Source organism: Phascolarctos cinereus, unplaced genomic scaffold, assembly GCF_003287225.1.
Source record: "Phascolarctos cinereus isolate Bilbo 61053 unplaced genomic scaffold, phaCin_HiC Scaffold_5;HRSCAF=322, whole genome shotgun sequence".
NCBI classification, from domain to species: Eukaryota; Metazoa; Chordata; class Mammalia; order Diprotodontia; family Phascolarctidae; genus Phascolarctos; species Phascolarctos cinereus.
In genome coordinates, this window is record NW_027555958.1 from 235,976,361 (window position 1) to 235,989,899 (window position 13,539).

Here is a 13,539-nt window from a genome sequence, read left to right on the forward strand (position 1 = left end):
AAGCTCTCCAGATTTCCTCCACAAACAAGACAAAATAACACCTCAGGGTCAACATAGAGTCGCAAAAATAAACAAGAGTTGGGGCAGAACAGCCATCCTCCTGAGACAACGAGACAACTGGAAAAGTTCCATAGAAAGATCCCAGGATGGAGATTCCACCCCAGTGAAATGTAGACACCTCCAGGCTAGCTCTGCTGAAACAAGAAGTAGAGATCCCTGGGGGAAGCTAGGTCAGGAGGCATCCTGGACTTCAGCCACAGGAATTTTCATCTCCTGGACAGTGTGGGGAGTCCAGCATCTGAGCAGAAGAAGATTGAGGGAACCTCTGCTGACAAGGGACCCAGTCCCAGCTGTGCTGCTGAGATATGCAGTCCTGGGCAAGAAGGAACTAGCACATGGCTGGTGAATGAAGGAGCAGTAGGGTGGGGACACTGCTGGCTGTGGGCACTTTCAGAAAAAGTGAGGTCTTGGTCTTGGTTCCAAGCCAGAGAGGAGAAGTGAAGGTCATAGCCACTGGAGGATTCTCAGGAGCAAGAGCATTTCTGGCCTAGTGTGCTGGGGGGCCCTAGCTGTGGCTTGCAGGGAAAAGAATGAAGAAGTTGGGCCTGGGACAAAGCTTAAAAAATAACAGTAAGAAGGACCTGAGGCCAGAGGTACCCCCACACCTCAAGATTAGAGGTGATTATAATAATAAGCTGCTAATTTTTTTTTAAATAAGCAGGCAAAAGAGAAAGAACCCAACCATAGACAGTTACTACAAGAATAGAGAAGACTGGGCTTCATCTTCAGAGGAGAATACTGAAGCAAAAAAACCCTCTCTTTACCCTAAAGAGTAACATCAAACTGCCACCTGCCAAAACAAAAATTAATTAAAAAAAACTCAAAAAAGACTTCAAAAATCAAATAAAAAAGATTGAAGAAAAAAATTTAAAGTAGGAACAATACAAGAAAAACAAAAAGATTATGAGAAAAAAGTCAATCAACTGGAAAAGGAGATCCAGAATCTTAAGGAAGAAAATGACTCCTTGAAAATTGTAATTGAACAAGGGGAAGCCAGTAAAGTTAAAAGAGACCAAGAAACAATAAAACAAAAGAATAAAAAAATAGAAGAGAATGTGAAACATCTTAAAAAAAAAACAACTTATCTGGAGAACAGATCAAGAAGAGAAAACATAAGAATAATTGGACTACCTGAAAGCTACAATCAAAAAAAAAAAGTCTCGATACAGTGATTTAAGAAATAATTTTTTAAAAAATTGTCCTGAAGTGCTAGAACATAAGGGGAAAGGAAAAAATAGAAAAAATCCATCAATCAACACCTGAAAGAGATCCTTGGAGGAAAACCTACAGGAATACTTTAGGAATATTCCAAAACCCCTAGGTTAAGGAGAAAATATTATGAGCAACAAGAAAAAAAAATTCAAAGAGGCAAAGCTACAATTAGAATTACACCAAAGCAGTGGCTACACTAAAAGATCACAGGTCTTGCAACACTATATATCAAAGAACAAGAGATCTGAGGTTATGGCCGAAAATATCATACCCAGCAAAGTTAAGTATAATCCTGAATGGGGGAAAAAATGGACATCCAACGAATTGACAGACCTTTGGGATTTTATTGCAAAAAGACCAGAACTAAATGGAAAATTTGACATATAAGATCCAAGAGAAATATACTGTAAACATCAAAGACTAATTACAAGGGACTCACTAAGAACAAATTGTTTACTTTTTACATGTGTAAAATTATATGTGTATTACATGTGTAAATATATATCTAAAATTGTCATTAGTAGTTGGGTAGTTTGAAAGAAGGTGCAGAGTAGAGCTGAATATGATGTGATTCTAAAAAGCAAAATGATGTAGGAAAAGGCAAAAAGAGTAATTATACAAATGAGGTGTGAGAGGAAGAACTGCCACAGAGAAATTAGCTGGGGGAGCTGGGTGGGTAGTTCTGGAACCCTGTCTTATCAGGAATGGCTTAAAAAAGGAACAATACATATGTATCTAGAAAGGTGTACAAGTCTAGATTCAGAAAGAAATAAAAGGGCAAAGGGATAGAGAGGGGGAAAAGGATAAGGGAGGAATAGGGAATAGAATAAGGAGGGGTATAGAATGCTGTGTAGATTAACGGGAATGGGATAAAGAGGGAACAACATAAACTTAGAAGGGTATAAAAATCTAAATTCAGAAAGAAATAAGGTAAAGGTATAGGGTGGAGGAGGAGGACAAGGGAGAGATTCTTGGGGGGTAGGTTAAAGAATAGAAGGACAAGATAGTGGGTAGAAGATAAGTAGAGGAGTGAGGAGGGATAGGAATAAGGTGAGAAGGATAGTGAGGAAAATAGGAAGTAGGAAAATATGCAAGTAATTATAATTTAGAATGTGAATGGGACAAGTTTACTCATAAAATGGAAACTGATAGCAGATTAAAATTTTGAATTCAATACGTTGCTCTTAGGAAATGCAATAAAAATGAAAAATACACACAAGCACAAAATAAAGGGCAAAAGGAGAATTTATTATGTAAAAAAACAGAGATAGTAATCATGATCTCAGGCAGTCAAAGCTAAAATTAGATTTAATCAAAAGAAAAATAGGGAAACTACACTGTGTCAGCCATATTAATCAATAGTTTTAGACTATATAAAATATCTAGATAGCATAAAAAATATGAGAGTATACCTGCCATAACAGACACAGAAGCTATATGAAGATAAACACAAGTCACCTTTTATATGAACAAAGTTAGATCTAAAAAATTGAAATAATATTTATTGTGCATGGGTAGGTAAAGCTAATATAATAAAAAATGACAATTTTACCTAACTAATCTATTTATGTAATACCATCCCAATTAAATTACTAAAAATTATCTTACAAAATCAGAAAAAATAATAAAGGGTTCATTTGGAAGTGCAGAGGGTCAGGAATTTCAAGGAAACCAGGGGGGAAAGATGTGAAGGAACTAGATTCAGTAGTATCAGACTGTAAACCATATTATAAGGTGAGAGCAGGGTACAGGTATAAAATCGGTAGTTTTGATTATTTTAAGTTAAAATTTTCCTGTATAAATAAAACCCATGGAGCAAAGAATAGAGGGAATGCAGAAAAATTGAGGGGAAAAACTCTCATAAACAATCTTCCAGATAGAATGTGATTGGGTTGGAATATTGTTGTGGTGTAGGAAATGATAAGCTGGTGGTGGATTTGGACTTATAAAGGAAGATGCTATCCACCTACAAAGAAACAGATCACAACTGGAAATAAGCATAATGCGGTCTTATGTATATGTGTTTGAGTGTATATGTGTATGTTTATGAATATCTATGTATATTTGTGTATACATATATGTCTATGTATATGTGAGTATGTTACATATATATATATATATGCATATGTATGTATATGCATATGTATGTATATGTATGCTTGTGTGTATCTCCATGCTTAATTGTAGCCTTCTTGTTGGGAGGGGAGGGAATAATGTAAAAATTGCGAGGTAGAGGAAAAAAGAAAACATACAAGGAAGCAAAGAAAATATGGACAGCTTTGAAAATAATGTGTAGTATTTATTATATAGATTTTCTTGAAATGGAAAATTTATTGTTTTATATTGAATCATCTTTTGTGTTCTGTTATGTACATGGCAATTTTTTTTTCTTATTTTGCACTGAAGTTTAAAATAAATTCAAATATAATGAAAGAAAAAAGATATGAATTGGCAAGAGAGAGAGAGAGAGAGAGAGAGAGAAGAAAGAAAGAATGAAAGTTAGAATTTGCCAGTCATCTCCTGAAAGAAAACTCAAAATAAAAACTTCCTAGAAACTCCTGAGTTCCCAGGTCAAGACGAAAATATGGCAAGCAGCCAAAAAGAAAGAATTCAATTACCATGGAACCATTTTGAAGATCACATGAGATTTAGCAACTACTACCATAATGGAGTGGAATGCAGGGCTTGGAATATGATATTCTGGAAGTCAAAAGAGCTAGAATTATAACCAAAAATAAACTACCCAGCAAAACTGGGTTTAATCCTTATAGAGAGAAAAAAATGGATCTTTAATGAAATAGAAGACTTTTAAATGTTTCTAATGAAAAGACCAGAGCTGAATAGAAAATCTGACATACAAACCCCCAAATTAAGAGAAGCATAAAATATTAAAGATGTATGAGAAATCATAAGGGATTAAACAGTGTCAAACTGCTTACATCCTTATATGGGGAATTATCTTCAACAAAGGTCAGAGGGAGTCTATTTAGAAATATGGCCTGCATATGATTCTGTTGTATTTGTATGAGCTCAAAAAGAAAAAAAAAAGGAGTGGGGAAGAGAGGGAGGGAAAGGAGAGTAAGAATGGGGGAGATTATCGCACATAAATAGGGTATACCAAAATGAATTTCTATAACAAGGAGGAAGCAGTGGGGTGGGAATGTGGGAAGAGGTGACCACATTTGAACCTCATTCTCATCTGAAATGGTTAAAGAAGAAAAGAATACACATGTATAAACAGATATAGTTGGTACAGAAATACATCATATTCGGACAGGTAAATAAGAGGGAGGAATTAGAAGACGGATAGATTAAAAGAGGTGTTCAGAAGTAAAATAATCCTGAAGACAGGATAGGGTAAAAGGAGGTTAAGTGTAAGAGAATATCATGGAGGGAAATACACAGTAATAATCATAACTACAAATGTGAATGGGGTAAACTCGTGTACAGAACAGAAGAGGATATCAGAATTGATTAGAGACCAGAGATCAACAATTTGTTGCTTATTAAGAAACACACTTGAAATGGAAAGAAACACATAGTGAAAATAAAAGACTTAAGCAGAATCTATTATGCTTCAGCTGACGTAAAAAAGGCAGCACCAGCAATCATGATTTCAGACAAGGCAAAAGCAAAAAATAGATTTCATTAAAAGAAATAAAGAGGGAAACTACATTTTGCTAAAAAGTACCATAGACATTAATATCAGTACTGAATATATATACACTTAAAGGAAAAGTTAAATGAATTATAGAAGAAATAAATAGTAAAATGATGTTAATGGGGATTTCAATTTACCCATCTCAGACCTAGATAAATTGAAGCATTAAAAAAACAAGAAAGAAATTAAAGAGATGAATAGAATTTTAGAAAAATTGGATATGATAGGCCTCTGGAAAATATTGAATGGGGATACAAAAGTGTATACTTATTTCTCAGCTGTGCAAATCACAAAAATTGACCATATAATAGGGGAAAAAACCCTCACAAGAAAAGCAGAAATATTAAATTCAAATTTCCTGCCATAATACAATATAAACAATATTCAATAAAGAGCCTTTGAAGCATAGGTTAAAAATTAGTTGGAAATGGAATAACTTAATCCTAAGGAATGGGATGATCAAAGAAAATAAGCAGTACTTAGAGGAACTTTTATATCTCTAAACTTAACAACAAAAGAGAGAAAGAACAGATCAACAAACTGGGTGTACAGCTTAAAAAAACTAGTATGCCAACCAGTTAAACCCCTCCCCACCATTAAACGTCATCATAAAAATCCTGAAAGTCAAAGAAAGGATTAACACAATTTAAAGTTAAAGAAAAACCATAGAATTAATAAATAAAAGTAGGAGCTGGGTTTAAAAAAAACAAAATAGATAAATTATTAGGTAATATGATTTTTTTTAAAAAGAAAGAAATTACCAGTGGAAAAATGAGAAAAGAGAATTAACAAGCAATGAAAAATGAAATAAAAGCAATTATTAAAAGCTAATTTACTCAACCATATGCTAATAAAATTGACATGAATGAAATGAATATTTACAAAAATATAAATTGCCCAAATTAACAGAAGAGGAAATAGAATACTTTAATAATCTGATCTTAGAAAAAGAAATTGAACAAGCCATAAATGAACTAAAGAAAAAAACCTAGGATCAGATGCATTTATACATGAATTCTAACTATCATTTTAAGAATAATTTCAATGCTATATAAACTGTTTGAAAAAATAAATAAAGATGGGATCCTACCAAAATCCTTCTATGATACAGTATGGTCTTGATACTTAGACCAGAGAATCAAAACAAAGAAACTATGGACCATTCATTAGACAAATGAATATTGAAGCAAAAATTTTAATAAAACATTAACAAAAAGTTTGCAGCAATACATCACAAAGATCATACCCTATGAGAAGGCAGAATTTATACCAGAAATGCAAGGTTTCAACATAAGGGAAACTACAAGCATAACTGACCATACCAATAACAAAACTAACACAAAGCATATAGTTTTTCAATAAATGAAGAAAAACCTTTTACAAAATGCACTGCCTATTAATATTTTTAAAAGCCCACTAGAAATAGGAATAAATAGAGCCTTCCTTAAAATGATAATTTAATTTCTCTTAGTCTTAGTTCCACATTTATACAGTAAGGAGTCTAAAAACTACGTGACCTTTATAGTTCCTTCCAACTTTAAATATATGATCGTATGTCCAAAACAGAACTCATTATCTTTACCCTAAACCCTACCTACTTCTCTGTTTCAGTTGAAGATACCTGCCATCAGCCGTCCAGTAACCCAGGTTCATAATCCTGAGTTATCTGCAACTCTCCACTCTCCTCGTATGTGGTCTAGCCAAGTCTTATCGACTCTACCTCCATCTCTCACATCTGTTCCCTTCATTTACATGGTCACCTAGTTAAGGTTCTTATCAGCTAATTTGGTTTCCCTGGCTCCAGTCTCTGTCCTTTCCAATTCATTCACTAAGCAACCAATGAAATGATATTTCTAAAGTTCTGACCAAGTTACTCTGCTGCTCAAGAAGTACAGAGGCATCCAGTTGGATTTACATGTGAGTTCTGTCAAACATTTAAAGAACAGTTTACTCCAATACCATATAGACTATTTGGGAAAATAGGTGAAGAAGGAGTCTTACCAAATTCTTTTTATGATACAAATATGGTGTTGATACCTAAACCAGGAAGAGTCAAAATAGAGAAAGAAAATTATAGACCAATTTCTCTAATGAATATAGATGCAAAAATTTTAAACAAAATACTAGCAAATAGATTGCAGCAACTTATCACAAGAATAATACACTATGACCAGGTAGGATTTATACCAGGAATGCAGGATTGGTTCAATATTAGGAAAACTATCAGCATCATTGAGCATATCAACAACAAAACCAACAGAAACCACATGATCATCTCAATAGATGCAGAAAAAGCTTTTGATAAAATACAACACCCATTCCTATTAAAAACACTAGAAAGCATAGGTATAAATGGAGTCTTCCTTAAAATAATAAATAGCATCTATCTAAAACCTTCAGCAAGCATTATATGTAATGGGGACAGGCTAGAAGCATTTCCAATAAGATCGGGGGTGAAACAAGGATGTCCATTATCACCACTGTTATTCAATATTGTACTGGAAACCTTAACTTTAGCAAAAAGAGAAGAAAAAGAAATTGAAGGCATTAGAATAGGCAAAGAAGAAACAAAGCTTTCACTCTTTGAAGATGACATGATGATACACTTAGAGAATCCTAGAGAATCAAGTAAAAAACTACTTGAAATAATAAACAACTTTAGCAAAGTTGCAGGCTATAAAATAAACCCACATAAATCATCAGCATTTCTATGTATTACCAACAAAGCCCAACAGCAAGAGATAGAAAGAGAAATCCCATTTAAACTTACTGTAGACATTATAAAATATTTAGGCATCTACCTCCTGAAACAAACCCAGGAACTCTATGAACACAATTACAAAACACTTTTCACACAAATAAAATCAGATCTAAATAATTGGAAAAACATAAGTTGCTCATGGGTAGGCTGAGCTAATATAATAAAAATGACAATCCTACCTAAGCTAATTTACTTATTCAGTGCCATACCAATCAAACTACCAATAAATTATTTTATAGAGTTAGAAAAAATAATACCAAGATTCATTTGGAAAAGCAAAAGGCCCAGAATATCAAAGGAACTAATGAAAAGAAATGCAGGGGAAGGTGGCCTAGCAATTCCAGATCTTAAATTGTATTATAAAGCAGCAATCATCAAAACTGCTTGGTACTGGCTAAGAAATAGGGAGGTGGATCAGTGGAATAGGTTAAATATGCAAGACACAGTAGTCAATGACTATAGTAATCTATTATTTGATAAACCCAAAGACCCCAGCTTCTGGGATAAGAACCTACTCTTTGAAAAAAACTGCTGGGAAAACTGGAAAAGAGTATGGCAGAAACTAGGCATAGACCCAAATCTCACACCATATACCAAAATAAAGTCAAAATGGGTTCATGACTTAGATATAAAGGCTGATACCATAAGTAAACTGGGAGAACAAGAATAGTTTACCTATCAGATCTATGGAGAACAGAAGAATTCATGACCAAACAGGAGATAGAGAACATTATGAAAAGCAAAATGGATAATTTTGATTACATTAAATTGAAAAGTTTTTGCACAAACAAAGCCAATGCAACTAAGATTAGAAGGAAGGTAGAAAATTGGGAAAGAATTTTTACAACCAGTCTCTCCGATAAAGGCCTCATTTCTAAAATATATAGAGAATTAAGACAAATTTATAAGAACACAAGCCATTCCCCAATTGATAAATGGTCGAAGGATATGAACAGACAGTTCTCAGGTGAAGAAATTAAAGCCATCTATAGTCATATGAAAAAATGCTCTAAATCATTATTGATTAGAGAAATGCAAATCAAAACAACTCTGAGGTACCACATCACACCTATCAGATTGGCCAACATGACAAAACAGGAAAATGATAAATGTTGGAGAAGATGTGGGAAAATTGGAACACTAATACATTGTTGGTGGAGTTGTGAAATGATCCAACCATTTTGGAGAACAATTTGGAACTATGCCCAAAGGGCTACAAAAATGTGCATACCCTTTGATCCAGCAATAGCACTTCCAGGGCTATATCCCAAAGAGATCAAACAAATGGGAAAAGGACCCACATGTACAAAAATATTCATTCATATCAGCTCTTTTTGTGGTGGCAAAGAATTGGAAAGTGAGAGGATGCCCATCCATTGGGGAATGGCTGAGCAAGTTGTGGTATATGAATGTAAAGGAATACTATTGTGCTATAAGAAATGATGAACAGGCTGACTTCAGAAAAACCTGGAAAGACTTATATGGTCTGATGCTGAGTGAAGTGAGCAGAACCAAGAGGACTTGTACACAATAACAGCCACATTATGCAATGACTAAGAATGTTAAACTGAACCCTTCTCAGCATTACAAGGATCTAAGACATCTCCAGAGGCCTTGGGATGGAAAATGCTATCCACATCCAAAGAAAGAACTATGGAAGTTGAATCGCTATTATTTTTACCTCCTGTTGAGTTTTGTTTCATCTTTCTGATGGTTCTTCCTATTGGTTTAAATTTTAATTTACAACTTCACTAATGTGAAAATATGTTTAATGGGTATGTAAATGTAAAGCCTATATCAGATTGTACACCGCCTTGGGGAGGGTGGTGGGGAGGAAGGGGGAGAAAAATTTTCAACTCAAAAGCATATGGAAGTGATTGTTGATAAATCAAAATAAATTAATAAAATTACAAAAAGAAAAAAAAGAAGTACAGACACCTCTGTTTGATATTTAGAACCCTTCACAGTCTGGCTTCAATCTACTTTTCCAAACTTAATACACATCTTCCCTTTTCATACACCACCTTGCAAGCAGACTGGCTTACTTGCTATTCATTATAAACATTATTCCATTTACCGTCTTTCTGACTTTGTCCAGACTCACACTGCCTGTAATGTATGACCTTGATCTCCACTTCTTAGAATTTTAGCTTCCTTCAAAACTCAATTCAAGTAATCTTGTCTATGTGAAGCCTTCACAGATGCCCCCAAACTGTTAGTATCCTCTAAATTACTTTGATTTATTTCAGTATTTAGTTATATGTGTATATGTTATTTACCCCAATAAAATGGAGCTCCTTGAGGGAAGGAACATTTTTTCTTTGTATATTCTCAGAACCCAACATATTGCTTGACACACAGGTCACCTTTAATATATGTTTTTTGACTGATTGTCTTTCCAACTCTATCATAAGTTCTTTGAGGGTATGGACTATGTTTCATATTTCTTTTGTGTCCCTAACACCTAGCAGTAGTGTTGATCACAAAGGAAGCACTCATTAAATGTCTAATATGAAATGACCAGAGATTTGACGTTACTTTGATTTTGCCAAAGGCCCCATTCAGTAGTTCTATGTGCACATTTGCATAACATGTGTGTTTAAATTCACATTAATCTACCTAAGTGATACCATATGTTCTCATGCATTTAAAAATATGTCTGTTACAATTCTGCCTTTAAAAAGACAATCAGGAGTGTGCACATAAGGAAAGAAGAATTATGTCCTACATATATATAGGGCAGACACACAGCACATCATCAGACTGAAATGCAAGTAGCTATCTATATACAAATGATATTTTCTGAAGCATCTAAAATGTTGTTTTTAAGAGAATAGCAACTTCCAGTCCATGCAGGAAATAGTTCTAAAAAGTCAGGAAACTGTGGACACAGACTTATAAAACATAATAGTCTAGTATTTTAATTGCAGACCTCAGTTAACCTTCACAAGAATTATAATTTAGTTTGATGTAAAAATCTGATGTTTGCATTCCAGTGAAATGAATACTCAATTCCAGTATTTGTTAAAGGTCCACATTCCAATATATCAGTCTAGAAGCTGAAGACAGCTGTTGGGTTTAGTTTTGACATTATTACATTTATATCAATTGTTGATTTGACTTTCATCATGGTACTGTAGGATTTATTGTAGTGGGAATATAACAGTGAGACAAACCCCATATTTAAGTTCTGCAAATAACTTAACAGTCACTTCCAAGGCACCTCAACTCAGGTTCTAAATTTGAACTTGTGGTTTTGCATGCACAGTTATTTGCCGGCCCACGTTTGCATGCAAAATCACATGCTGCCATGGTTTGAGTATTGTTTGTTGTGGCTACAAGTAATGGGACAATTTTTCAGCCTATTTAACTTCATGTTCTGTCTCTTTATCGCCAAAATTTTTCTAATCATCTGGTTTTGTCTATACTGTATGTCAATTATTTCCCTTTAAAGCATATGGAATTTGGGGCTGGAAAAATATCCTGAAGTTTCTGTTAGATTTAAATTCAGATTTATAAATGTCCACATTTCTTTGGCAAGGTATTGTCTTACAGATGTAGATCCAAATCTATTTTCCCATCTATACCACAAAATTCAGATGCATATTGTCCTACAGAAATAAAAGATTATGCTGCTTATCTATTATGAGTGCATTATGTACTTTGAGTTGTCTTCCTAGTAATGAAATGGGCTAGTGTTGCCTTGTCCCATTTTTGATCAACATCAGATATTATTGAAATTGTTGACCAGTAATAAGAATGATAATAATATCTAGCATTTATATAGTATCTATTATATACCAAATACTATGCTGAGCACTTTATAAATGTTACCTCTCTTGAGTATCAGGCATGTGCAGTCTGTGGCCAGGTAGAATGGTAGAACTGTTAGTAGCCAGAGCTCAAGATTTTGTCTTAAGACCCGGGTTCAAATTCCAGTTCAGACACTTAGTAGCTGTAGAACTCTGGTAAGTCACTTAAAGTCTCTGCACTGATTCTACCATCATCTGGTAAGTGGAGATAGTAATAGCACTTATCTCACAGGGTTGTTGTAAAGATGAAATGAAAAAGGCTGTAAAGTGCTTTGTAATCCTTAAAGTGTTATGTAGAGGGCAGGTATTATCATTATTATCATTATTGCTATTATTAATTCATATAAGCATCCAATCCATGACTGTGGACTCATTAGCATCCTTCTCCTACCATCTGATCTGACTTATCACATCTGATATTCCATTCAGCGTATCAAAGGTACTGGAGAAGACTTAAGCTTGAGGCTTTAAGGAAAAATTGTTTTTACCTTCTCAATTGCTTAAAAATGTTGTTTCTGTTGTTTAAAAAATATTTTTTCTTCTAATGGGCTTTTCTTTGGAACTCCCCTTTGATAGACTCCTATGAATCAGGCCTCCACGCGTTCCCACTGCATTTTCACAGTTCATATCTCAAGCAAGGAACCAGGCTCTGCAGTTGTGCGTCGTGCCAAACTCCATTTGGTTGACCTGGCTGGTTCAGAGAGAGTTGCAAAGACTGGAGTTGGAGGCCAGCTTCTGACAGAAGCCAAATATATCAACCTTTCCCTACACTACTTAGAACAGGTAAAACTGACAATGTGAGCACATAGTTCTTGCTTTAGCTTGAAATTGTTTGTTGAATGCAAATGTTGTTAATAAACTGTCACTCTTTTTTTTTTGAGAAAATGCACATAGTACTAATTCCTTTTACGTCAAATTTTATTAAAATATCTCTGGAATTATAAAACAGAACTAAGTGTTAGCTTTCTGAACTGCTGGTGGTTTCTTGGATTTGGAGTGGTTGGATACAGTTCCTTTCAGCATTCTTGCTCTTCTGTACTTCCCTGCAAACCATCTGCCACCCACCACATCCTCTTTACTTATTCATTCATCTAACACATGTCTATTTAGCGTTCACGTTGTTTGAGGGGCAGCACTAGGTGCTGTAACAAATTCAAAGGAGAATAAAACACAATCCTCACCCTAATAGAATGTGTAGGCTAGTAGGGGAGATAAGACATGTTTATAAATAACTATAATACAAGGCATAATGTGAAAGCATAATAAGAGAAATACAGGTGCTGTGGTATTTCAGAAATTACTTTTGCCTGGAGAGGTAATAATAATAGCTCATATTTTTATGATACTTTAGTAATAATAATAATAGCTAACATTTATCTAACCACATACTATGTGCTAACCGCTTTACAATTATTATTTCATTTGATCCTTACAGCAACCCTGGGAGGTAGGTGCTATTATTATCTCCATTTTACAGATAAGGAAACTGAGACAAACAGAAGTTAAGTGACTTACTCGGGATCATACAGCTAGTAAGTATCTGAGGCCAGTTTTAGACTTAGGCCCAGCAGTTCGATCCACTGTGCCACCTAGTTACCCTATATCTGCACTTTTCTCATAACACCCCTTTGAGACAGTCAATGTAAAGATTATTCCCTTAACTATTTTATAATTAAGAACAATGAAGCTCAGAGAGTAGAAACGATTTGCCCGTTTTTTGACCCTTAAGTCAGAAAATATTAACTGTCTTTTGCAATGGGCCTCAAAGGATGGATAGAATTAGATAGAGTGGAAGGGTTTTTCCAAGCATATCCTATGCATGTTCACAGTAGGGGAACTAATTGATAACCTAATGTGCTAGTCTGCCTGAGCCATTCAGACGAATATCAATTATAGGGAAGACAAACACACCTCAAGCCCTTTTGCAGTCAAGGTCATCCTCTCCCAGTGACCAGCTGCATTGTTGTGGCTCACCCGCAACTGTCATCAGTTCAAAGCTCACAATGACACGTCTGCCTCGTTGATAAAGCTTT

At 34.6% G+C, this 13,539-nt stretch overlaps 1 protein-coding gene across 2 annotated transcripts in view; it reads left to right on the plus strand.

Annotated features, from left to right (window-relative positions):
- Nucleotides 1-13,539, plus strand: part of KIF6 (kinesin family member 6) — a 477,193-nt gene that overhangs the window by 140,331 nt on the left and 323,323 nt on the right. For both annotated transcript variants that reach the window (XM_020999471.2, XM_020999469.2), the window contains exon 7: nucleotides 12,083-12,289. In XM_020999471.2, the coding sequence (XP_020855130.1) occupies nucleotides 12,083-12,289 (207 nt within the window). The remainder of the gene's footprint in view (nucleotides 1-12,082; nucleotides 12,290-13,539) is intronic.